This window comes from Saccopteryx leptura, chromosome 6 (assembly GCF_036850995.1).
Source record: "Saccopteryx leptura isolate mSacLep1 chromosome 6, mSacLep1_pri_phased_curated, whole genome shotgun sequence".
Taxonomy (NCBI): domain Eukaryota; kingdom Metazoa; phylum Chordata; class Mammalia; order Chiroptera; family Emballonuridae; genus Saccopteryx; species Saccopteryx leptura.
The window spans coordinates 25833903-25861851 of NC_089508.1; the positions used below are offsets into that span (position 1 = coordinate 25833903).

General features: G+C 42.4%; 1 protein-coding gene across 11 annotated transcripts in view; it reads right to left on the reverse strand.

The window, feature by feature from the left end:
* TTLL5 (tubulin tyrosine ligase like 5) overlaps positions 1-27949 on the reverse strand; it is a 313529-nt gene that overhangs the window by 220312 nt on the left and 65268 nt on the right. For 9 of the 11 annotated variants that reach the window (XM_066341426.1, XM_066341430.1, XM_066341429.1 and 6 more), the window contains exons 13-16: positions 16505-16586; positions 14766-14827; positions 13318-13412; positions 10308-10349 (exon numbers count right to left, since the gene is read on the reverse strand). In XM_066341426.1, coding sequence (XP_066197523.1) covers positions 10308-10349; positions 13318-13412; positions 14766-14827; positions 16505-16586 — 281 coding nt within the window. The remainder of the gene's footprint in view (positions 1-10307; positions 10350-13317; positions 13413-14765; positions 14828-16504; positions 16587-27949) is intronic. The other 2 variants (XM_066341431.1, XM_066341428.1) reach the window with 1 other exon arrangement.

Below are 27949 nucleotides of genomic sequence, written 5' to 3' on the forward strand. Positions count from 1 at the left end.
CTAGCATGAGCACAGGGTCACTGGCTTGAGTCCTAGGTTGCTGGCTTGAGCAAGGGGTCACTCACTCTGCTGTAGCCCCCCCCCCATCAAGGCACATATGAGAAAGCAATCAGATGCTGCAATGAAGAACTGATGCTTCTCATCTCTCTCCCTTCCTGTCTGTCTACCCCTCTCTGTCCCTCTCTCTGTTTCTCTGTCTCAAAAAAAAAGTGTGAGTGCTTATTTAGTGAATAATTTGGAAAAGTCAAAATATTAATGGATGCTTTAAAAACTTTTCTTATTTTCACGCACTGTTTGCTAAAAACACTTATCTACTTTACACGTTGCAGCATGACTCTGATCAGAAAGGCACAGGCAGTAACTCCCCCAAAGACAAGTTACCTCACCTCACACGACTAAGTACCTTAAAGTCCCTGAAATTATGTAGGAAGACAGTACAAAGCAAGCACACATTCAAAAACATTAAAAGTTTTAGAACAGAAAGAATATTATTTAAAAGTGTTGATAAACTAACATCTGTATTAAAAGGTTAATAAAAACAGTTTAAGAAAGTTATTATTAGAATAGTTTGTAAAAATGCAGGGTCATATTTATAAGAACATGGATCAACAACTACTGTATAACATCTAATAAACACCCCAATTTTTTTAATTAGAAATTTGTTTTGATTTTTGTCTTTTTGTTTTTGGTATTCATTTTTTTGTGGTCTGTTTTTTTTTTTTTTTAATGTTTTCTTATTTGTTGTTCATTTTTCTTTTTATAACATCACTTTTTTCTTTCCTAGGACCTAATTTTCACCTTTGTGGAGCTACTTCATGATAGAATGAATGATATTCCTCACTCCTGGAGATTGGAAACATAATCATGCTACAATTTTCCTCTACTAATCTAAATCTGTTGTGTGAACAATGAATTAGCACCCCAAAACTCTTTTTTTTTTTTAGTGAGAGAGAGGGAGAAAGATGGAGGGACAGACAGACAAGAAGGGAGAAAGATGAGCAACATTGATTTGTAGTTGCAGCACCTTAGCTGTTCATTGATTGCTTTCTCATATGTGCCTTGACGGGGGGCTGCAGTCAGGCCTGTGACACCTTGCTCAAGCCAGCGACCTTGGGTTCAAGCCAGCGACCTTGGGTTCAAGTCAGCGACCTTGGGCTTCAAGCCAGCGACCTTGGGATTTTGAACCTGGGTTCTCAGCATCCCAGGAAACAAACCACTGGGTAAGAGGGTAGAATTTGTGGCTGACATTTTAGAGTGGTCAAAGAAGTTCATTGTCTTTCACATACAACTGAGAAGAAAAGTCTAAATTTAGTGTTCTCTATTTTCCAGTGATGACTGATATAATTTCTGTTAATGATTCTTTTATATTTATTGGGATGACACTGGTTATTAAGAATCTGCCAGTCACTTTCAAAGAGTTTTCTCCCATACACATTCACAACCACTCTTTTTTACTCATAGCTCACAATTTTAAGTCTAGCTACCATGGGCTTTTTTGTAGGCTATTTGATTGAGCTGTAGAAATTCAGGCAGGTGCTCCTGGCTGGGGCATTTGGGAGATTTGAAAAAGGGAGGGGCTGAGGACTAATGGTGCTTGTTAAATGATATCCCAGCTCTTAACTCCCTTAAGCTTATGGTTTTACTCTTTCATTGTCACAAATATCACCAGGCTGCAAAGAAAATGTCAATGCTGCTCCAAGAGAAAAAGCAAGGCTAGAAACTGCTTTAGACTCTACCTATTTATTTCCATCTAACCTATTAAAGTAGCTGAGAGAAAAAGATGGGAAAAGTTGTAGCTACTAAAGTCTAGGTATCTCAAATGCCTCTAAAAATCCACCCAGGTTTCCAGTGTGTTTGGGGAAGCTACTAGATTAGGGGTGGAAAACCTATGGCTTGCAAGCCAGATGTGGCTCTTTTGAATGGCTGCATCTGGCTCGCAGACAAATCTTTAATAAAATAATAATAACATTAAAAACATAAAGCATTCTCATGTATTACAATCCATTCATTTCCTACCGCTCATGTTCATGGTTGCGGGTGGCTGGAGCCAATCACAACTGTCCTCCAGGACAACACCAAATTTTTATTGGATAATGCTGAAAGTACACGGGTTGTTGTGAGGTCAGGAAGTAAACTTTCCTCCTTTTAATCAAGTAGTCAGCTAGCTAATTGCAGAAACCCTTTTGATGAAGAAGGTGGCTAAAAGAAAAAAAGATGAGGAGTATTGTACATTTCAGCAGGAATGGACAGAGGAATTCACCTTTGTGGAGACAGTAGGTTCTGCAGTGTGTCTAATATGCAATGATAAAATTGCATCGATGAAACGGTCATATATAAGGTGGCACTTCGACACATGCCATACTACATTTGCATCAAAATATCCAGCGGGGGACAGCAGGAAGAAAGCATGTCAAGAGCTACTGTGCAGAGTGCAAGCTAGTCAGCAGCAACTCCATGTTTGGACCCAACAAGGTGACTGGAATTTGGCTAGCTTTGCTGGTGCTTTAGCAATTGTGAGAAACGGAAAGCCATTCACAGATGGGGAGTATGCCAAAACATTCATGCTTGATGTTGCCAATGAACTTTTTGATGACTTTTCGGATAAAGACAAGATAATCAAACAAATAAAAGACATGCCTCTGTCGGCAAGAACTGTTCACGATCGTACCATCATGATGGCAAATCAAACTGAGGCAACACAAGTGAAGGACATAAATACAGCACCATTCTTTTCTCTCGTGTTGGATGAATCAACAGACATAAGCCATTTACTCCAGTTCAGCATTATTGCAAGGTATGCTACTACATGAGAAAAGTCTTGCTGTTTTGCCTATGAAAGAGACAACAAGAGATGAGGATTTATTCAAGTCTTTCACTGAGTTCGCTAAAGAAAAAAATCTACCGATGGATAAACTTATTTCGGTGTGTACTGATGGTGCTTCGTGCATGGTGGGGAAAAACAAAGGATTCGTAGCGCTTCTTTGTGAACATGAAAAGAGACCCATCCTAAGTTTTCACTGTATCCTACATCAGGAGGTGCTTTGTGCTCAGATGTGTGGCGAGCAGCTTGGTGAGGTGATGTCGCTGGTCATTCAGGTGGTCAACTTTATTGTTGCCCGAGCTTTAAATGATCACCAGTTTAAAACACTGCTGGATGAAGTTGGGAATAATTATCCTGGTCTGCTTCTGCACAGCAATGTGCTCTGGTTGTCAAGAGGGAAGGTGCTCAGCCATTTTGCGGCTTGTCTGAGCGAAATCCGGACTTTTCTTGAAATGAAAAACGTTGAGCATCCTGTGTTAGCTAACACTGAGTGGCTCCTGAAGTTCTACTGTCTCGTGGACATGACTGAACATCTGAACCAGCTCAATGTGAAAATGCAAGGCTTTGGAAATACAGTCTTATTCCTTCAACAAGCAGTGTTTGCATTTGAAAACAAGCTGGAACTCTTCATCACCGACACGGAAACAGGTCGTTTACTACACTTTGAAAAACTGGGAGAGTTTAAAGATGCATGCACAGCAAGTGACCCTGCTCAACATCTTCATCTCCAGCAGCTAGCAGACTTCACATCTAACCTCCTGCAGTCATTCAAAGCGTGCTTTGGAGTATTTCATGAGCACACTCATCTTTTTAAGTTCATCACCCATCCACACAAGTGTGCAGTGGATAGCGCCGACCTGAGTTACTTCCCCGGTGTCTCCATCAAAGATTTTGAGCTACAAGCTGCTGACCTGAAGGCCTCAGACATGTGGGTGAATAAGTCACTGAATAAAGATTTGGAAAGACTTGCACGACAGCAAGCAGAGTTGGCGAACAAACACAGTGGGGAGAAATGAAAAAACTTCAACCCGTGGACCAGCTGATTGTCAAAACTTGGAACGTTGCCCTGGCCGGTTGGCTCAGCGGTAGAGCGTCGGCCTGGCGTGCAGGGGACCCGGGTTCGATTCCCGGCCAGGGCACATAGGAGAAGCGCCCATTTGCTTCTCCACCCCCACCCCCCTCCTTCCTCTCTGTCTCTCTCTTCCCCTCCCGCAGCCAAGGCTCCATTGGAGCACAGATGGCCCGGGCGCTGGGGATGGCTCCTTGGCCTCTGCCCCAGGCGCTAGAGTGGCTCTGGTCGCGGCAGAGCGACGCCCCGGAGGGGCAGAGCGTCGCCCCTGGTGGGCGTGCGGGTGGATCCCGGTCGGGCGCATGCGGGAGTCTGTCTGACTGTCTCTCCCCGTTTCCAGCTTCAGAAAAATACAAAAAAAAAAAAAAAAAACTTGGAACGCGCTTCCTGTCACATACCACACACTGCAGCATGTGAGTATTGCTGCACTGACGATATTTGGCTCTACGTATGCATGTGAGCAGTCTTTCTCACATCTAAAGAACGTTAAGATCAACCTATGATCACGTTTAACGGTTGGAAGTCTCAACGCGTGCATGAGGCTTAACCTCACCACGTATCAACCAGACTACAAAGCCATCAGCAAAACCATGCAGCACCAGAAGTTGCATTAATGGTAAGAAGTACTTTATTCATCACTGGTTAGCAACAGCATAACAATGTTATTAAAAAGAATTCAGAGACTTACTGTACTTTAAAAGTGTTTGTCTTACATAAAATGCACATATTTACTTGTATTTAGTGTTATACATATTGTACGGCTCTCACGGAATTACATTTTAAAATATGTGGCATTCATGGCTCTCTCAGCCAAAAAGGTTCCCGACCCCTATACTAGATAATATCAGACTAGAAAGTCAGAAGTATTTTGCCAATCTCAGCTTTTCAATAAATTTTGAGATTAGTGAGTTCTTTTTGTAAGTGAGAAAGAAACTGAGAGAGAGGCAGGAAGGGAGAGAGATGAGGAGCATCAACTTGCAGCTATATCACCTTAGCTGTTCACTGATTGCTTTCTCATCTGTGCCTTGACCAGAGAGCTACAGCTGAGCCAGTCACCTCGTGCTCAGGTCAGTGACCTTGGGTTCAAGCAAGCAACCTTGGGCTTCAAATCAGTGACCTTTGGGCTTGAGCCAGTGACCATGGGATCATGGTGATGATCCCATGCTCAGGCCAGCGACCCCGCGTTCAAGCTAGATGAGCCCGTGCTCAAGCTTGCAACCTCAGGTTTTTGAAATTTGTCCCTCAGTGCCACCACCGGTCAGGGTAGAGAGAATGTTTTAAACCAACATAGTATGTGCTATACTGGTTTATAGAGAAATGTATACATAAACAATAATGCATTATTATACTAGACCATTGGTGGAATCCTACCAATAATTGTTAATGAAATAAACTATTAAAGAATGTGACCCAAATTATAGAGACAGATGTGAGAAAAGGCAGTAAGAAAAGGGGAGAACAGAGAAGGAGGAGAAAGAAGAAAAAGAGACGAATAAGAGGAGTAGTTGAGGGGGGAGGAAGGAAGATGCTTATGAATGCCAAAGAGACATACCTGGAGATTAAAAGCAAAGTAAAGAAAAGGAACTGACCAATTGAAAAGATCATTAAGAACTACCAGAAACAAGAGCAAAACAGTCCAAATGCAAGCCATTTTGTAGTTCTGACTTTGGGCATATCAGTTCAGCTACATTCACTAGGTGACAGAATAAATCCCCATATTCCAATGGATTGACTGAATGCACTAAAAAAACAAAGCATCTCTGAACTTACAGAGAACCACTGTTTCTGGCTAGATGACACATGATTTCAACTATGGGGTGCTTATAGATTTTAAACTGCAAAATACTGTGTAGGTAAGAATTCTGCCACACAACATGGGTCAAGATGTTAACTTATCATTAATACAACTTATGATTCAGAAATATACCCAGAAATACACATCCAACCTTTACTGCGAGGGAAGAACTGCCTGAGAATGTGAAATTTTTAAGACAAAGAACCACTCGTCCCCACTAAAAGCAGTAGGAAACAGACACTGAATCAGAGTAATGATTCTCAGCCTAAAGAAAGCTGGCAAGGACCAGCAATGAGAAGAACTGGACAAAACACAGAATATGGAAAAGGTGAGGCATTTTAAAAGACATCACAACTGAGGGACAAAAGTAAAATCTGTCTGACAGAGAACACATGCAAAGAATAAAAACGTCCCAATGCTATTTACACAGTTTAGAATTCTGTGTTAAAACAAATGAACTAGGAATAGTTCAATTTATTTGTGATGTATGTTGTCATCTAGGAAATAAAAGGTAAAATCAAGTTTAAAAAGCAAAATGGCCCTGGCCAGTTGGCTCAGCGGTAGAGCGTCGGCCTGGCGTGCGGGGGACCCGGGTTCGATTCCCGGCCAGGGCACATAGGAGAAGCGCCCATTTGCTTCTCCACCCCCACCCCCCTCCTTCCTCTCTGTCTCTCTCTTCCCCTCCCGCAGCCAAGGCTCCATTGGAGCAAAGATGGCCCGGGCGCTGGGGATGGCTCCTTGGCCTCTGCCCCAGGTGCTAGAGTGGCTCTGGTCGCGGCAGAGCGACGCCCCGGAGGGGCAGAGCATCGCCCCCTGGTGGGCAGAGCGTTGCCCCTGGTGGGTGTGCCAGGTGGATCCCGGTTGGGCGCATGCGGGAGTCTGTCTGACTGTCTCTCCCCGTTTCTAGCTTCAGAAAAAATACAAAATAAATAAATAAATAAAGGCTATTGAGCAATAAAAAAAAAAAAGCAAAATGAATTACTTCTTTCAAATTAAAGAAAATGAACAGAAAGGACCAAATATAAATAAATCTGAGGTCAACTAGACAAAAAATGGCTAATAAAGAAGGTTTAAATATAACAGTAACCAGAAGTATACTTTGAAATTAGGAGGGGAAAAAAAAGTAAGTTATAGGCTTGTGTTATAATAAAATAGAGATTTGCAACATCTGGAAATTTGGAATAAATGTAAATCAACAGGTATGAGGACATGCACCTCTTATCAAGGGAACTGGCTTGAAAAACAAACAAAACCCCACAAGCACTTATATTAATGTCTGAGAAATAGTGAAGAACTGAGGAGGTCCCAGAGGACTAGAAAGTACAAACGAGGCACCCGTCTTCACCAGCGCAGTAACTGTGCCCCTGTGGTCACTGCCGGGTAAGTCTACCCTGAATCCCTAGTAAAATAGTGAAGAACTGAGGAGGCCCCAGAGGACTAGAAAGTACAAACGAGGCACCCGTCTTCACCAGCGCAGTAACTGTGCCCCTGTGGTCACTGCCGGGTAAGTCTACCCTGAATCCCTAGTAAAATAGTGAAGAACTGAGGAGGCCCCAGAGGACTAGAAAGTACAAACGAGGCACCCGTCTTCACCAGCGCAGTAACTGTGCCCCTGTGGTCACTGCCGGTAAGTCTACCCTGAGTCCCTAGTAAAATAGTGAAGAACTGAGGAGGTCCCAGAGGACTAGAAAGTACAAACGAGGCACCCGTCTTCACCAGCGTGTGGTCACTGCCGGGTAAGTCTACCCTGAATCCCTAGTAAAATAGTGGAACAAATATTAAAAGATAAAAATCTATAAACATTTAGTTTAATGGACTCATGAAATATAGTAGCATGAAGACTGCTTTATGTTAAAACATAATTTACAATTTCAATTTTTAGCACATAGTTACAAAAAAGGGAATATAGCCAATACATTTAATGTCTTCGGATGTTACAAAGCAGCTGTAAAAATTTCAATAAACTTCTTATTCAAAATTATATTCCCAATCAGGGCTTAATGTCATGATGTAATGAATAAAATACCCCAACAAAAACCAAAAACAGTTAAAAGATGTAACTAGGATAAGCTATATAGCAGTGAATCATGTGAGGAAGTGAATTGCAAAATGGGTCTTAGGCATTATTTAGAATCTTCATTTATGTATGGGCAGGCTCCTCTGGTTTGAGCAAAAAGCTCACCAGCTTAGACCCAAGGTTGCTGGCTCGAGCAAGGGGTTACTCGGTCTACTGAAGGCCCGCAGTCAAGGCACACATGAGAAAGCAATCAATGAACTATTAATGTGTTGCAACACGCAATGAAAAGCTAATAATTGATGCTTCTCATCTCTCCGTTCCTGTCTGTCTCTGACTCTGTCTCTGTAAAAAAAAAAAAAAAAATGTATGGAAGGATGGATAGATAAATAATAATTTGCATTTGTGGATGACAGCAAATGTGAAAAACTTAACTATAGAAAAATGAGTATCAAAAAACAAACAAAAAAAACCACCAGACACTATCAAATGGATAAAAGAAAAATCAATAGAACTCAAAAGTGCATGCCCTGGCCAGATAGCTCGGTTGGTTAGAGCATCATCCCCATACACAAGGTTGCTGGTTCAATCCCCGGTCAGGGTTCTTACAGGAACAACTCAATGTGTCTATCTGTCTCTCTCTCTCTCCCCCTTCCTGATAAGTCTAACTTGAATCCCTAGTAAACTACCCCTCTCTCTAATAATCAATAAACAAAATTAAAGAAAAAAGTATGAAGGGGATTAAATCTTCTGAGGGTAAACTATGTCTCCAGAGCTATGCTAAGTATTTTACCATTTCTTTCTCAGCATAACGCCATGTCTGTATTACTATTCTCGTTTAACAGATGTGGGAAGTGAGCCTCAGAGACTTAAGGGAACTGGCCCAAGGTCCAACAGCTAAGTTAATGGGAGAGCAAATCTGAACTCAGGTCAATCTAACTCTCAAGTCCATGTTCTTTCCACAAATCCATGCTGCCTGCGTTGGAACACTGACAAGCAATTTCTGGTGAGAAACTGAACCATCAAATTCAAGGCAAGGAAAAAAATGTACAAAGAGATAATAGATTAAAAGGAATAGTCAGACAACCAACAGGCAAAGAACTGTGACTTCACAATCTGACAGCCACAGAAGAAGAAAACCTGACATAGTCTAAAAGCCAGAACAGAGAATTCTTTTCTTTTCTTTTCTTACCGAGTTCTGACTAAACGACTGTGGAGTTGAGAGTGCCTCGTTAACAGAGACAAGTATAACACTGCAAAGAACAGTAAGAATCAAAGAATTCCACAAGTATGAAGTTTGCTGAGTAGAACCGGTAAGGCTCTGTGCCACGTTAGCAGTGTTCAAAGACACGACTGCTGGAGAGGCCTTGCTCCCCCCACGTTAGCAGTGTTCAAAGACACGACTGCTGGAGAGGCCTTGCTCCCCCACAGGCTGGTGTACCTGGGGCTTTACTGCAGTGGAGTGGATGTACTGGAGTTCAAATGGAGAGGGAAATTAGGGTTAGAATTACACATCAGACACACTTCCTCAAAGGCAAATCCAGAAGGCTATGAAACAGTACTTTTCATGTTCTCCTGATTAGTCTAAGATATATTTAGAATGTAAGCTCTCTGAAGTCAACAGCCTTGGGTTTGGGGGAGGGGGCTTGCTTGTCTGCCATGGAGAGCAGCTAGCATACTTAGGTACTTGCTAAATATAAAACACTCAGTATTACAGATTTGAATTCTACCAACTAAACACCGAAACACCTATTACAGACCCACATTAACCAGTTACCAAATACCAGACAACCAATAAGTTTCCTTTTTTCATTTCTTGGATTCAAATAAATAATGCGAATCACTTTATCAAAAACAGTAGCTAAGAAAGTCATGTTTCAAGTTCTAAGCTTACTAGAAAATGATTCAGAGTACAAATGTCAAAATAAACATGCTGGAGCTTGCTGCTAAAGAACTAATAGCTGCAAGTGACACACTTATGTGTGAAAGAAACATCTTCTGTCCCTGATATCAAAGCATCAAATAGCAGGAGCAGGACTCTCACTGCTAGCTTACCTCTCAAAACGATGCTAACAAGAACAATAAGAGGGCAAATGCTGATCATTAAGAGATAGAGATAAAATATTTTGTCTTTATTTTAAAAATAAAGAGACATTATGCAGAGTTTCTAAGAGTCATGTAACTACAAATCACTACATGCAACAAATGTCATCTATTGAGAAACTCCACTACAGCCTGATACCCAATGTGAAACATTTCCAATATTAACCTACAGACTCCAGTATATGAACTGTTGTATTTCCCTTCTGGAATAGTTTGGGTAAAGCCATAGCTATGACGCCAAACACTGTTCATCATTTAAATTCAGCTGCCTCCAACACAGCATGATCGAGAGAAGAGGATTCATAAATTCCTGCAACCTCTGCTCTTAGGTTCTATATCCAAAAAGACCTCTGTGCATTCATTTTCACATATTCTATTTTATGTTAAACTATTCAAAAAGCAGGTGCATAAAATATGTATTATGGAAGAGAAAAGCTAAAAGGAGTTTCATTCAGGGAATGAAAATAAAAATCAGAATGAAGTTTCCAAATGATCCAGAACTTACCTGCTTAGTGTTTGATGACTGAAACTGTGCAGATACTGGACGCTATAAAAGACAGAAAAACGAAATAAAGCCTTATCTTTTCCTAGCATGCTTATATTTTCCAACTCCTAATCTATGATATAAAAAATAAAAAGATGACTGCCATGCAAAAACCAAAAGCAAGTAATATGAGCATTTATTGTTTTTCTCACTGCTTTCTCCTACAGTGTATTTATTCTAGTTTTGTTTTCTCACCACTGAGGACACAACCCTACTGTCACCTACTGAAGCCCCTCCAGTTAACTACTCCAGTTAACGTGTTTCGCACAGTGCACACAAAACAAAACAAAAAACCCTAGTCTATAGTTTCTTTAGCCTTTAATAAATGTCCTGTAGGCTACTTAAATGTCTGTAGGCCCCTTCTGAATGAGGTCATGCCATTACCTACCAGGTTGCAAAACAAATGGTGATAAATTGTCTATGATTTGCAAAAAGCCCACAATAGAAGCTGACAAGGTAAGAAAAGGGAGCAGGCCTAAACAGGCAGTGGCACTGGGGATAGAGTCGGACTGGGACACTGAGGATCCAGGTTCAAAACTCTGAGGTTGTTGGTTTGAGGGCGGGCTCATCCGGCTTGAGTGCAGGGGCACTGTCTTGAGCATGGGATCATAGACATGACCCCACGATTGCTGGCTTGAGCCAAAAAGTCGCTGGCTTGAAGCCCAAGCTCTCTGGCTTGAGCAAGGGTCACTTGCTCTGCTGTAGCCCCCCCCCCCTTCAAGGCACATATGAGAAAGCAATCAATGAACAACTAAGGAGCCTTAATGAAGAAATGATACTTCTCATCTCTCCCCCTTCCTGTCTGTCTGTCCCTATCTGTCCCTCTCTGTCTCTCTGTCTCTGTCAAAAAAAAGGGGGGGGGGATCAGGACATGGATGGTGGCTCAGTGGATAGAGCATTGGTCTGGTGTATGGATGTCCTAGGTTTGATTCCCAGTTAGGACACACAGGAGAAACATATGCTTCTCTTTCCCTCCCTCTTCTGTTCTCTCTCTTCCCCTCTAGTAGCAAGTAGCTTGACTGGTTCAAGCGTGGCCCTGGGCACTGAGGATAGCTCAGCTGGTCCAAGTGCATCAGCCTGAGGTGCTGAAAATAGCTCAGTACTTGAGCATCAGCCCCAGACAGGGTTGCCAGGTGGATCCCGGCTGGGGCGTGTATGGGAGTCTGCCTATCTCCCCTCCTCTCACCTAAAAAAAAAAAGAAAAGAAAAGAAAAAGGATCAGTTTATCCAAGACTGACATACAGCTCCCCCGGAGTAAAAACTTGGCAGAACTATGTTAAAGCTGTAAAGGAACGTCACAATCTTGTGGCTCTGGCCACAAATACTGCAGAAAACAATTTGCAAAGGAATGTGACTGCTTAAATTCAGTTTTCCTAGTATACCTAGGTTAATCCTCTACTTTTTCTTATTAAAAATTAAAGAAAACCCTTTGATCTGTGAAGATGTACTGATCAAGCACAACCCTGCTATCTGGTTTTACTTCTAATCCAAGACAATATCCCTTAAAATATAGCACACCCTGTTCCACACAACACTGTCCACAGCAGGGGGTCACAGGCAGGTAGCCCACAGACTGCGTTCAGTACAAAGACATGGTATGTTGGTCTGCAAAACATCTTTTTTAACTGAACTAGTTGCCAATATTTTAAAATAAGATTTCTGATTCCTCTTGATAGTAGGACAAGCTGACAACACTTGGTCTACACTCAGAGATGGCAACATTTGGTCCACACTCAGAGATGTCAGCTAGAGCACATTAGTGACACAGCTGCCCCTTTCCTAGGAGGCGTGCCCGCGCCAGTTTCCCGCGGTCACATCGCTCTGGGCTATGTTCATCTGGCCCTATTTCCTCCTTGTGGGCCTATAGCCCCTATAGGCGTTTGAGTTTGCAAATCCTGTTCTGATGAAAAGTAATCTCAGTAAGTAGTATTATATGAGCATGACAAATAGAAATAGCATTCCTCTAAATAAGACCAGCAATCAGGAGGAAGAGGAGGGAGAGGAGGAGCGGGAGTGGGAGAAGGGAGGAGAAAAGGGATTAATGGAAAGCTAAATTGGGGGAGGCAGGGGAGAAAGGGCAAGGGGAGCACGGGGAGGAGAAGCCGTTTCTGCCTTCAGAGAGCTTACACTCCAGCCAAGGAGCAGTGGACCATTAAAAAGCCACACACCAATGACCGCAAAACAACACGACAGATAACAAGTAAGTAATACTGAAATAAAACGTAAAGGTAATGACAGAAGAGGATGGATTTAAAGAAATACTCTCCAAACTTCTGAGCAGGTAAGGGAATCCAGACGGGAAGAGAGGAGAACGTGGACCTTTTAGGTAAGAAGAAATGTTCAAGACAAAGAAACAAGTGGAAACTAGCCAGGTGTAGATAGGCAGGAACTGATTAGATGGTGGCATGAGTACACAGAACGATTAGCTGATCGGTATAGTGGAACAAAAACACCAAGACTGGAGCAGCGCTGGATCCCGTGATGTTTCAGACACACACCGGTTTCCACACACATTTTATCTCGTTTAACTGCCATCAACACCTCATCACCACCGATTCTCTCCTTTCCAAGAGAATCACTTGTAGAGATGATAAAATTTCAATTGAACATCTTGATGAGGCTAGTCTGAAGTTCGAAAAGAATGTGGCAATATTGACTAGGAACTTGTAGGCTCCCTCTCTTGTGCCTTGTTTATGAGCAGATCAACTTGAGAAAGAAGGAGGGCAATTTTCAAAAGGAGAAAGAAATAAAAGAGCAAAGATAGTGGGAAAAGAAGCCAAAAGGAACAAAAAAACAGCAGACCGTAAGTGTTTGAAAGAGAAAGCTAGTAGCCACAGCTGACTTACTGCCGTCCATCCAGAATGGTCCCCAAATTCTCCAGCTCTGAGTGACGTCACACCCATGGAGCTCAGATCCCTTACTCTCACTTCCAGTCACCTCCCCAGGGCTCCCTGAGGCTGAATTTGCTTACCTGAGGTTTCTGGAAAGGGTTTCGTTTGGTTGATTCAAACGTGGGATAAATTGGTCGGGTTGACGCCCGCTGGGCAGGATCTTGGCACACAAATCCTGAATGGAGAATGGGGACATTAAAACCTGCCATTTTCTAAGAAATCAGCAGGTTTAGCTGCACCTTTTCCTTAAATGGGTTAACTCAGTTTCAACATCATAAATATTACAGAGGTCCATCCTCATGAGGATTAGACATGACTCCTATACACACATTCTGCTTGAACTTCCAACCAGCATGACTGGGAAGAAGAAAGGGAAACACACAGCTACATCAGTCTTCCTCGCTGGGGAGCTGAAATGGGACTGGCGGAAAAGAGATGCACAGTTTTGATGAACTTCAGTACAAAGGTGCAAACCACTATTTAAAAACACACAGTTGTTAATGCAGACAAATTATTTTAAAGCGGCTTCCTGGATGGAATCTGGAAAATAATGCTGTTTTTACTGGGAGAATACAGAAGCAAGTGAGGAGTCTTATCCTGTTGCAGGATCCACTTCCAGAACTGCTGAAGGTGTTGTTCTAAGACAACTTTCAAAATGAGCTTTGTGGGGGGTACCTGGTGATGAACAGAGACTTGACCTGGGGTGCTGAACACACAACACAATGTACAGACGATGCATTATAGAATTAAACACCTGAACCCGATATAATTTTATTAAGCAATGTCACCCCAATAAGTTCAATGTTAAAAAATCAACAACACAGAAAAAAAGAGCTTTGTAGCCTTTCTATGGTTTACGAGATTAGGTGTGGGCTAATTTCACTTAAATCCTAAAAGGAAGCATTCCCAAGGGGGAGAGTACCTAGCTTTTACAGCATTTGCTGGTACACCGAGTACTAGTTCATTTCAAATATATTTTATTATGTCTTTCGAGCATACTTTAAAAAAAAACAAAAAACCCACAACGTACCCACCTGACTGCCCATCTCCATTTCAAAGTTTTGGCTTATATACTCAGAAAGGGATTTCTTCCTTGAACTGCTTCAGTTATAACTAATTCAGTTATAACTGCTCCAGTTATAACTACTACAGAGATCATGTTGACAGCAGCAGAGGCTGGCGAGCAGAAACACAGGCAGTCTCCTCTGCAACAAAGCTTCTTCAGTGGGTTTCACTGTCCCAGCTCAGAGGAAAATATACTTTCTCCAGATCTTTGCTTAATTCTCTTCCTCAGCTCATAATCCCTGTGCCCAGGAATTAGGTCTCAGCCCTAGTTGTGGTTCAACCTCAGGACAGGATGGAGCCAGGGGGAGCAGAAACACATAAACACTTCTCTGAAAATATAATTTTTTAGTACAAAACATCCAGCATGGCTTAGGAACTGCCAATTGGCAACACCTATAGAGCCTGAAAAAATGGATGCCCTGGGTAACCTTTCTGTGCGTTTTCAGGAAACACCACTACTCACCTACGACAGTGAACATATCTGAAATCATACTGGCTTTAATCTTTAGGTCCAGAGGCGCATCACTAACAGAACAGAGAGAGAAAAGCGCAATCAATAGTTTTATAGGTTAACATAATAGCCGCCCCCAACGGGCCCCAATACAGCACAGCTTCCAAATGTGGATGAGCAGCAACACATAAAGCACATCAAATTTGTGGAAAAAGAAAAAGAAATCTGGCAAAAATACTAGAAATAAAAGCTCAGTGTTCAACTCATCCTCTGTAAGGCAGGCCTGGCACCAAGTGTTGATTCCCTGACATGCTTTTTTTTATTATTCCAGAAGGTCTTGTGCAATTCAAATTTTGCACAAATCCAGAATACTGCAATGGTCAAATCGCAGCCGCATGCAGGAGACCTCGGCCATCTCCGTCCTTTTTTTCAGACTTCACTTTCTGTTCTAAATCAATTTGCTTAAGCTCAAAGGCTTGCAAATGAGGGCCTTTTAAAAAAATACAAGCTGTACCAAACTATCACCAGAGGATGCAGCAGGAGCGCAGGTGGGAACAGGAACAACCCAGACTGAGAGCCGGAGGCCTCTCTGAGGCAGGGGCTCCCTGTCGGCCGCGGCACTGGGTGCTTTCTCCACGACCAGAGCATCGGGCTGCTGGGCCTGGTGCAGCACTCTGGGCGTCTCTAACACTGCCTGATGCACCTTGCTGGGCAAGCTGATACACTGAGGGCACGGAAGTGTAGCACAGCACCTGAAGCATCTATACATCCAGCTCCACACCTTACTCTTGGGACTAAGCCAAACTCCCACCCCACAAAGTAGTCAATCTGTCTTTATTTGATTCCTTGGCATTTTGCCAACATTGCTCATCCTTAAAAACACAGCAGCAGGGTGGTCCTGGAATAAATCTCTAGCTGTTTAGAGAAGCATTTAGCTAACAGAAACTCCAGCTGTAGCTGCAGATATAAGCAGAACCTTCTCTAGGATTGAAAAATATATTTCTTTCCTTCTTCTAATAGGTAGGTTAAAAATGGTTTGTAATTATTTGAAGGTTTTAGATTTTAATCTTGGATGGAGACTGGGACGTGGACAGGGCAAAAGGACCAGCTGTTATCTACACTACTCACAGGCCCAGCTCTGTATGTTTATAGTCTATGTGAATTTGAGTTGGTATAAACCTTCCATAATAAAGGAAATATAATACCACATGTATCTCTTTAGCCATAGCAGACACCTGCAAAGTTAGAAGAGAGTGAGAGCAAGAGCTGGGGATAAAAATGAATCCAAACCCTGGCCGGTGGCTCAGTGGATAAAGCATTCTACCAGGGCACCGAGGTTGTGGGTTTGATCCCCGGTCAGGGCACATATGAGAGGCAATCAACGAGTGCATGACTAGATGGAACCACTAAGTGGAACTACAAATTGATGCTTCTCTCCACCCCCTCCTTCCTCCCTTTTTCTCAAATCAATGGGAAAAACTAAAAATCCAAGAAGCATCCCTTAAAAGCCCCGTAAGCCAGTAAACACAGCGCAAACTGACTGGTCAGATAGAGAGCGTGGTTGCCTGCCATATGGACCTGGACAACATGCCACAAACCTCCCAAATTTAGAAATTCCAGACATCTCTATCTAACGACTAGGGAAAGAAATCTCCTAGTGCCAAAAGAAATGACAAAAAAAAAAAAAAAAATGTTTAACTGCTGTTTACTGGGGGATTCCCCTTTTATAGTAGATGGAACAGACTACTTACCAAGCTAAAGAAGGAGAGAGATTCACTTCCAACAACCATGGCTTCAGAGTGGAATCTATGAGCACGTCAAAGCCATAGAGCTCTAGAAACACAACACAATATACAAGATCATTTTCCATGTCACAACCAAAGGTGTGGAAAATGCAATCCAATCAGCTCCAACAGAGGCCGAGAAATTTGCTGACTATAATAAGTGGAAGTAGAACCAGAGAATTTTTCAAGTGAAGAGAAATTGCTCAAGCTCTAGAGATAATTAGAAAACAATGCTATAAAATTCCACAGTTTTTGTTATCTACTGTACTGACGGACATTCCTGAGTTCTCCACCAAAAGCAGCCTGACCCTCAAGGCTGGGGCTGAAACGATGTGGGGAGAAGGCGCGCCCCAGTGCATCCAACATCAGCGCTGCTCTGGGCTGCTCAGGATTGTCCCCATCTCTTCCCCACCACACCCCGAAAACAGAAAACTCTGCTGAAGGTTCTCTCTAGGGTCCTTCCATCACATTTTCTTAAAGCAAGACCTTGCGTTTGCTACCTAGTCAAGATGACATCTAAGTGTAAAATATATATATATATATATATATATATATATATTTTTTTTTTTTTTTACAAAGGCAGAGATAGACAGGGACAGACAGGAACGGAGAGAGATGAGGAGCATCAATCATCAGTTTTTCATTGTGCGTTGCGACTTCTTAGTTGTTCATTGACTGCTTTCTCATATGTGCCTTGACCGCGGGCCTTCAGCAGACCGAGGAACCCCTTGCTGGGTCCAAGCTGGTGAGCTTTTTTTGCTCAAGCCAGATGAGCCTGCGCACAAGCTGGCGACCTCAGGGTCTCGAACCTGGGTCCTTCCACATCCCAGTCCAACGCTCTATCCACTGAGCCACCACTTGGTCAGGCACGAGTGTAAAATATTTATATATTCATTCCCTCCCTTCCCTATAGCTTCAATTTCCCTTTGAAAATAGAAAACAAAATACACTGTCTGGGGTAGTGAACACACAATACAGTGAACAGATGGTGTGTGGTAGAATCATGCACCTGAAACCTGTATACTTTTGCTAACCAGAGTCACTTCAATAAATTCAATAAAAAGGGAGAAGAGAAGAAAAGAAAATTCACAGGCCTGACACAGAAAGAGAAACAGAAGGAAGGAAGAGGAAAGCCAGTGGCAGCAGAGCAGGGCTGTGACAAGCCACCTTGCAGCACTAATTTTAAGCCCCTCTGCACCTCCGGGAGGGAGCCGGAGATCAAATTCCCATGGCTTCTGGGTCCTTTCCTGCTTCTCTTACCCTGACTCCCCAAATGCTGCAAAGAGCAAAGCAAGAACCATGAGCAGACTCTTCTACCAGAAAGCAGGGATGAGAGGCTAATTCTGGAACCTCGGCTGGCAACCCTTACTGTCATTATTAGTGTTACTGAAGACACCCTCTCCGTGGTCCTCCCTGGTATACACATATAGAATACACCAGAATTCCGGAAGTCCATCATTCCTAAACATCCCACTCTGTTCTTCAAATAAACTGTTTATACCTTCCTTACAGGAGAAAACACTAGCTTCCTTACAGCTCGACCCCAGGTCACAGACCACAGCTCACACCCACAAAACACCACCAGGTATTTTCCAGAAATTTATTTTGAAACAAATTTCTTTACAAGAAGGATTTTTCCCATTTCTCAAGCTTCTCAAAAACATAAAGAAATAAATGTAGGATTCTAAAAAGATAGTGCCAAAGACTCTCTTCTGGAACATAAGGAAGTCTGACGGCATACCGAGAATCCTGGAATGGGAGCCCACACCCCTGGCTCCTCGTCAGGACTCCACCACTGATGCGCTGTGCAACCTGGGGAACGCAGCCCTCTCCGACACTGCTTCAGCGCCCTCCGGTTCCCCTTCGCTCCCTGGTAATCAGTATTTCTCAGTATGTGTGTACTCAGTCAACCTACATCCAGAATTCCTATTTATGCAATAAGGATTCAGACAGACATTCACATTTAGCTTTTCTCTTGGGAAATGTTTCCACGAGTGAGTTGGCTTATTTAAGATGCCATTTAATTTGCAAAAGTAATCACAAATTATTAGAGTCTGAGTTGGGATTCATCTTCATTGTATCTACACAAAAGTCACATATTAGCTGTACTTTAAAATGTAAAGAAAATAAAAGTCCTTCACCTATCTTTCGGTAATGAATTATATCTTTTATGATCAGTACACTCTTCTAGATATTTTACCTAACCTTCAGTCATCAACAGACTATTCCCCTGACAATTGAAGAAACATCCCTTGTGATATGGCACTAAATAAGGTATTTGAAAGGAAAAGTTTAACTGCAAAACCGACAAGTCCATGTTAACAACACACAAGCAAGAGAGAAGAAACTATGAGCCTGATTCAAGCCAAAGAACATTCTCTTCAGTGCTTAAAAGCTGAAGCACAGGATTCAACTGTTTCACAAAGTGCTCTTGTTATTGATAATAAGAGTATGAGGAATAGGGTGAGAGTCATGATAAATCCCCATACTGATCAGATTTGTAAATCAGCCACAAATTAAGACAAACTGAAATCAGAATAACAACCAATGAGACCCACTGTCTCAGCACCTCGTATTAAGAGCCAACACATTTACTTAATTCGTTCCCAAATTAAGAGGCAAATTCCAAGAATCTCAATTGAAAGGCTGAGAGCCAACATCTGACAAGAAAAACATGACCCCAAAAGAGAAAATACCTTTTATAGAGACACCTTAATTTTTACTGGGTGAATAAAACCCAGCAGTGCTAAACAATCTCATAATCAGCTTTGAACCGAACTATTCTGAACAGGTGCCAGGCTTGGATCTACCACCACGTCTGAGTGGGATGATGTGATAGCACTCCAGTATGGTACAAAGCCCAGTGCGCCTGAGAGGCTGGAGCTGGGGGAAAGAAAGGGGATAGAAAGATGCCATCTGCACCAGGTTTATCTCTTAAAACAATCAGCGCAGCTTAAGAAAAATAATTTGGGTCCTTTGCAAGCTATTAGAGTCCTGATAACCCTTCTAACTTAAGATTGGTCTGTTTGTGGACATTCAAGGTTTTAAAAGGTAAGAAGTAGGTTACACTGAGAATATTAAACTTCCTCACCCTTTAATATTGTGTGTTTTAGCAGCAGTGTCTAGAATCTCAAAAAGTCAGTATCGAGGCTGAGATCTACCAGTGCTCCTGTCATAAAGGGTGCAGGCAAGCTGGCTGTCCCAGCTCGGAGCCACTGTCTTTGCTCCCCTGTGTTGTCTTCATCACGCCAGGAGAGCGAGTATTTTTGAAGGACTGTTGCTACCACCTTATTCAACAATGTTTCCTCAAGAAATTTTTCCTTGGTGAGAAATACTTCCTTCAGCCCCCAGCCAAATCAAAACAAACTTGAAAATTTTACTAGTGAAAGATAAGCAGCAGACTCCGCTTCCTACCGTTACACTGGCACCTTATCTCCCCATGTCTTTAAGGCAGCTTCTGGGAAAAGCAATCCACTCCTAGCTGCCTATTCACTCCCCAGCCCCTAGGAATCTGCTTCTGCTCCCACTCTCTCTCGAGTTGACTGTTCTCACTGGGATCACCTAAGACCATCTACTGCTAAGCTGACCACCTTACTGCTAAGCCCCAGCACCTGAAACTGCTGACCACCCCTTCCTTATTGAAACTTCCTTCTCCCTTGGCTCCAGGCCACTGCTCTCTGCCGAGTCTTCTTCCTTCCTCTCCTCCTTTCATTCCTTCTCTTCTGCCCAGCTATTCAATGGTAGGTTTGCTCAGGGTCGCTTGTTCAGATCTCTTTCCTGCTCAATTCTACTTCTCTTCTAGGGTGATCACATGTATTCTCATGGCTGTAATTAATATTATGATGATGACATTCAAATCTACATCTTTAGTCAAGTGTATCCTGAATACCAAATCCATAATTACAGCTGCCTGCCAGACTTCACTGCATATCCCATGAGCACTCCACACTCAACAAAACATAACTCGTTTCCCCCAAACCTGTTTGGCTTCCCATTATTCTTCACCTTGGAAAATGGAAACTCCATCCATCGGTCTCCAAAGCGGAAAACTCTATCTTCACCACCTCCCAAATCCAATATATTACCAGATCTCACTCTCTTTATTTCTCTTTAATCCAAACCTTCTATACATATATTTCCTTTTAAGATATAATTTACAGCCTGACCAAGTGGCGGTGCAGTGGATAGAGTGTCAGCCTGAGACGCTGAGGACCCAGGTTTGAAACCGTGTGACCTTGGGATCATAGACATGACCCCAAAGTCGCTGGCTTGAGTCCAAGGTCACTAGCTTGAGCAAGGGGTCACTCACTCTGCTGGGGTCCCCAGTCAAGGCACATGAGAAAGCAATCAATGAACAACTAAGAGGCCGCAACGAAGAACTGATCTCTCTCCCTTCCTGTCTGTCCCTGTTGTCTCTCTTTCTCTCTTTAAATATATATATAAAATGCAATGAACAGATTTTAAGTATATAGTTTGATGAATCTTGGTAATTGGATATGATCATGTAACCCACAATCTTATCAATCCACCCAGAACATTTCCATCATCCAGGAAGGTCCATGCTCCTTCCTGGCAAACACCTGCTTCCCATGTCACAACCTCAATCACTATTCTTCTTTCTTCCACCATAGACTAGCATTGCCTGTTCTAAAATTTCACATAAATGTTCACATGCAGTATATACCCTTTTGTGTCTGGCTTCTTTCATTTAGCATGTTTGTGAGATTCATCCATCACCATTTCCTGTTTTAATACAGGTTTATGAAGGCATATTTACATATAATAAAATTCCCACTTTTAAATTGTAGTTTGATGAGTTCTGACAAATGTACACAGTTGTTTAATCACCACCCCCACAAATATAAAGCAATTCTATCACAAACGGTACTTTGTGCCCCTCTGTAGTCACTCCTCACTCCCTAGCCACCAGCAACCACTGATCTGATTCCCGCCTTTTTCCAAAAAGTCAAATAAAATCATATAGTATTTAGTCTTGTAAGAGTGGCTTCTTTCACTTTGCATTGTACTTTTGAGGTATCTATGTTATTATATGTATCATTTAGTTCATTCCTTTTATTACTGAGCAGTATTCCATTTTATGGACACATCACAATTTATGTACCCATTCAACAGATGATAAACATTCGTTCTGCTTCCAATCTCTGGCAATTATCAATAAGGCTACCATAAACATTCATTTACAGATATTTTTGTGAACATATGGTTTCATTTTTCTTGGGTAAATACTTATAAGTGGGATTGCCGGGTCAAAGGTAAGTATATATAATCACTGCAGCCCTCTTCCCTACAGAATTATTTCCCTAGCCTAGTCTCTCCCCACTGCAGTCCATTCTCCACATGGCCATCACAGTGACTTTTCTAAGACATAAACCTAATATATAAATACAGGCAGTAACTGTTAGCAATAGACACTGATGTAATGTTGAACAATTTTCCCTTTGTTGTAATTCTATCATACCAAGCTTTGGGTCAGTTCATGATAAAAGTTAAAGAAAATAATAATAATCCAATTGCTTCCCCGCTCAAAAGCCTGCAGTGGCTGTCAGTTGTCCGCTGGGTAAACACAAGAGTGTCAGGCCTTTACAACCGGGCTACAATCGATTTCCATAATCTTCTCTCCCACCACCATCCTAGGCAGGTTACATTTAGTCACACTGAACTTGCCACTTCATAAAAGGCCACATCCTGTCATGACACTGCATTTTGCATGTCACAGTCCCTCTGCCTGGCCCCCCTAGGCAAGGCTGGTGACTCTCGTGTGTGACAAGAGCATCTGAGCCACTGCACTACTAGTGCTGCCCATTGTCATTTCATGTCTGCTCCTGCACCACCAAGGGCAGGTGCCACATCCCACTCACTCACCGTTACAGAACAAACAGCCTGCACCAAATAAAGAACTTAAGAAGCAACCAAGAAATACTGAAGAAGAAAAAAAGGAAGGAGGAGAAATTTTTAAGTAAAAAGCACTGTACAACTTTTGAGAAAGATAAAATAATTTGCAGGTACTCTCCCAAAATATCCCTGATCACAAGACTTGAAATATTTATAATAAAGCCACTGACCATAAAGAAAATAAGAGAACTTCTCACTAAGATTTTGACATATTAAAGAAAAGCTTGATAAAAGATGGGTCTAGGAAGGGAGGGGAAAATAATGACTTGATAGAGAAAATAATAATGCATCCAAGGCCTAAGAGATTACTAACTATGTCTCACCACTGATTTTGGAATCAATCCACTAACCCTCCCCAGAACTGAAGTCCCAGCTGAAGCTGTAATCCCTAAGGCAGTGGAGAGTGCTGACATTAGCCAGTACTCGCTGTCAGTCAAATGCTATTGTATAAAGGAAATTCTTTTTCCCTAGCCTTTGGATTTGAGTTGAAAACCTAAGGAAGAAGTCTTTATCTGGGGTCCAGAAGGAGAATTTGGAAAAAAGCAGATCAAGGTCCCATAGGAAAATGAACTAAATAAAAGAAAAAGCCCAGAGCCAATCTGTTAACTAGTCCAATAAATCAATCCGGTATCTGGCTACCACATGTAAAGGTAGATGTGAAAGGAGTAGCGAGGACTTAGTCCTGCCGAGTAGAGCAGAGAGCCTGTCCATGTTCAGTCCTGATCCCCTAGAAAGGACGGTACCGTTTTTCCTGAGATTTAGTTCCAAGAATGCAGGAGAATCCAGGAGGAGATGGGGCTAGCCAAATGTGGCCAGACACATCAGAACTTGTCTTTAGGTGGGTAGAGAAAGAGCCAGGGAGACCTGCCTCTCCAATTTGGCTTTGCCACTTATTAACTGCATGACCTAGGACAAATTACCTAACCTCTCAGAATATCCTTTCCTTGTCTACTAACAGAAGTAATAAGTATAAACTGTTAAAAGAACTAAAGGAAAGAGCCAATGAAGAGTGCTGGACAAACTGCTTTCTACTAAGTCCATTCTACAGTAAACTTCCCTTCCATCTCGTGGAATATGGGATGAACCAGAAAAGACGACTATCTCAAAAAGAGAACTATTTGATGACTTTCATTATCTTTTTGTTGGTCAAATACTTTACATTGTTGGAAAATGTGTATTGCCTCCTCTCATCCTTTAACAAATATTTATGGGCATTCTCCCTTTAAGAAAGTAAGCTTATCCTGACCAGGCGGTGGCACAGTAGATAGAGCGTTGGACTGGGATGCGGAGGACCCAGGTTCGAGACCCCGAGGTCGCCAGCTTGAGTGCGGGTTCATCTGGCTTGAGCAAAGCTCACCAGCTTGGACCCAAGGTTGCTGGCTCCAGCAAGGAGTTACTCGGTCTGCTGAAGGCCCGCGGTCAAGGCACATATGAGAAAGCAATCAATGAACAACTAAGGTGTCCCAACGTGCAATGAAAAACTAATGATTGATGCTTTTCATCTCTCTGTTCCTGTCTGTCTGTCCCTGTCTATCCCTCTCTCTGACTCTCTCTCTGTCTCTGTAAAAAATTTTAAAAAATAAAAAAATAAAAAACAAAAAAGAAAGTAAGCTTAACCTGTAAAACAGTCTAGAACAATAGTAATGAAAGGTCAAACCAGCATTCATTGTGCAAAAAGAGGTATACTGAGCATGGTTTGTCCAGAGCCAAGATGTCACCGATCTCTGACCTAAACAAAGCCAGCCATCCATCTTACAAGTGATGTAACAGCTAGTTCATATAACCCCAGGCTGAACAGGAACAAGGTTGTAGTCCGTCACTTGAGCCATCTTCACACACAGACAGATAAAACCACTGTCAGCTGCAGCATCTTTAAAGAGAAGCTAACATCCTGTTGTTTTTGGCTGTTTTTCTCCAACTGGTTAGACAGCTATTCTCATAGCCAGTTATCCCACAGTGCCAATTTCCTAAGCATATTTAAAGGGTTGCTGTTTAAGCATATATTTCACATGGTACCATTTTTTCACAATCTCGAAGACAGTAAAAATTAGATTGTTAAAAATCTGTTTTATTGGGAAAGGCATCAAAAGTTCTATAAACCAAGAGTCCTATGATCAAGGTGACTCATTGTCAAAATTCATCTTCTGACCCCTTTCCTCCAAGCTGAATTGCTGTCATCTGAGTCTTCTCTCACTAGTTCTAGAACCGGAAGTAAGAGTCTTAATTTCTCAGGATCTCAATTTCTTTATACAGACTAATTATTCTCTGAGGTCCTTTCCAGATGTACAAATCCATGAAAAAAACATTAAATGGCTAAGTTTTGGGTGGCTTGTGATGGTTCCTATGTCTACATTTAAATGTTAATAATACAATGCAGATATATGTATATATCATCCCATGTAACATCTGTTTTGAGAGGAACAAACTCTTACGATATATGCTTAGCACAGAGCAAAAACTGAAAAAGTGTAATGCATAAATAAACAAATTAGCGGGAATACTGAAGGTACCTGGAAACACGGTCGGACATTAGTGATGGCGAGGTGGAAAGAAATGACAGGACAGAAGCACTTAGGTGAAACCGAATGCTCCTGGCAAGGATCCAGAATGTGGAAGGGCAGAAAAGCAAGCAAAAGAATATAGTGAACCCATCACCGGACTATTGGCTTCCTCTAAAAGCACCGAATGCTCTGTTCAAGCCAAATTCTTCTGGGAAGCTCTCAATTCCTGTTTATTCTAAAACAAATGAAAAATAAAAGGAGGGGAAAAAAACAGCTTATTCCTTGTAACTGAAACCCGGGGGAGGTTAGGAATCAGTGGGAGGCAAAGCGATTCACACAAATATACACACGTTTACAAAATCGTATCTGATGAGGGAGGCGAATGAAGCACACAGGATCCCAGGCTGACAGGAAGTGGAATTACAACCACAAAAGCCAAGAAGACAGTCAACAACTTAAAAAACTCCAGATGCACTCAGTTTATTAAAAGTGAACACAAGTAGGGAGGGGGAAAGGAACCCCACAGCTGATGGCATGGACCGGGGGTACTTCAATGGACCAAAGTCACTAGAGTTCACATCAGAACTTCCACTGCCATTAAGTTTAAGGAATCCTTAAACTTCCAAAAGGCAATCAAGCAATAAAACAAAATAGAAAAGGAAACATTTAGAAAAACTTGTGTTGATTTCTAGAATAAAGATTTTTTCATTTATTTATTTATTCTTTTTAGACAGGGGGGGAGAGAGAGAGAGAAGGGGGAGGAGCAGGAAGCATCAACTCCCATATGTGCCTTGACCAGGCAAGCCAGGGTTTTGAACCGGCAACCTCAGTGTTTCCAGGTTGACGCTTTATCCACTGCGCCACCACAGGTCAGGCCTAGAATAAAGATTTTTACACCGAGAAATTACCCTCAGATGAGCCAAGAAATGTGGAAAAGAAACTTTTATTTATTTTTTTAATCTAGTAAGGCTTTTGAAGTTGGAATTATATTCCCTACACCCCCTCCTCAAACAGTTTGCAATAATTCTAAGAGCTGCAGGCTCTGACCAAACCAGACTCACTGTGAGGCCCACTATCAGGCCACCAAAAGGCAATTAAAACAAGTGTCAATCAGTCACTCAACAAATATTTTTTAAACATCCTTTATGAGCAAAAAATACGCTGCATCCCTAGGAGGGGCAGAAACGAGGAAGCTATGTGGCTACCCCCGGGAGCTCCTGGCGCAGTGTGGGGACAGACTCGTACACGGGTACCAGACAACATGCAGGGACCACTGCAGGGTACGAACAGAGTGCCGGTGGCAGGGAGGCTGACTGTGCCTGGAAGATGTAGGAGAAACTTCCCCAATGAAGTGATACTTGACTTCATCTTGAAAGCTGTCCTAATCTGCTAGGTAAAGTAACATGAGAAAAGTATTTCAGACACAGGATAAAGCAGGTAACAAGGCAAAGGGCCAGGAAAAGACCCGGAGGTCCAGGGACATGGTGAAAAGTTTGGTTTGGCAGAAATAATGTGGGAGGGGCAGGGGAGACAGTGACTACTAAGAAGTCACAAAGGTAAGCTCAGCAACCACCAGGGCGGTATACGTGTGAACAAACACCACAATTCAATAGGAAAGGCATATACCAGAACAAGTACAGAACAGCACGGGGGAGCAGACACAACAGGACACTTTGTCACACAAGGATTCCTGCAAGAAGTGATGAGAAGCTGAGTCTTGGAATATAAACAGGAGAGTGCAAGGCAGACGGACCGAGAATGTCTTAGCCGGAGAGCAGAACGCGTACAGAGGCACACAGCATGGAGTGCTCGGGGGTATAGCTGGGTTACAAGGTCTAAGAGGGGAAACAGAATTCTAGAAAAGTCAGCTGGGGTCAAATCCTTCGAAGCTTGAAGTTATACCAAATTTCTGTTTCGGACTGAAACCTACAAAGCCATTTAAGGGTTTTAGAAGATAACATAATTTGCATTTAAAAAATATATCACAACCTCTTCTTTTCCTATATAATTTTAGGTCCTGGTTTATCTGCCACTTTCTATTTAGTCTCAACCTCCCCCTTTGTTTAGTGTCCCAAAGTACAGATTGTTATGATAATCCATTAAAAGAGATTAATAAACAATGTCTAATTATAAAAATAACAAAAAAGTTTTTATTGAGCACAAATGAAGAGCCAGACATGTGCCAGGTGCTCCACATGCATCTCTGCACTTGCTCCACATGGGCCTAAGGAGGCAGGTGCAGCACTGCAGCCATTTCACAGGTGAGGACACCGATTAGAGCAATTTGGTGGAATCAGAACACTATGAGAGGCACAACTGGGTCTCAGATTCAGGCTGTCAGGCTCTAAACTCCACATTCTTGGCTTTTCTGTTGCCGTGCCTCCTAAACAAGCAACGACTTACTACAGTATTACTTCAACTATCCCCCATCAATGGCTCTAGTGTGTTTTAACTAACAAAGCTAACACCTGCTGAGATCCCACGTGACTTTTCTGGCACTCATAAAAGAGTTCACGTCCACGCAGGGAGCAAACACTCCAGTCCCAGCTAGTGGGTCAGAAGGCAGTAGGCTTCCTGACCCAGTAACTGTGGACGGTCCTGCTCCTTCCCTGTGCAATCAGGGCGTTAGGGGTGGCAGAGAAGGGGAGGGGAAGAGATGGAGGAGGAGAATGCAGAAGAGGAGGAGAGGGAGGGATCCACTAGAGAAGACTGAAACAAAAAGGAGGAGTCATCAGAAAATGGGAGAAAGCACACGCTGGTACCAGCCAGCGCTTCTTGGAACAGTTCCCAGTCTGGCTGCCAAAGAGCTCTGGAATATATTTGTTAGAGCTGGATTCCTGTACAGTCCATTGCAGACTTTTTCTGATTACACTCTGACAAAGAGACCCATACTTTAGTTCCAATCCCTGCTTCCCACACAGAAAGCTAGTTAGCTCTCAGGGGACCTCCAACTAAGCTCACCACTGGCCTCTTAGTACAATCTTCATGTGAGTTTAAA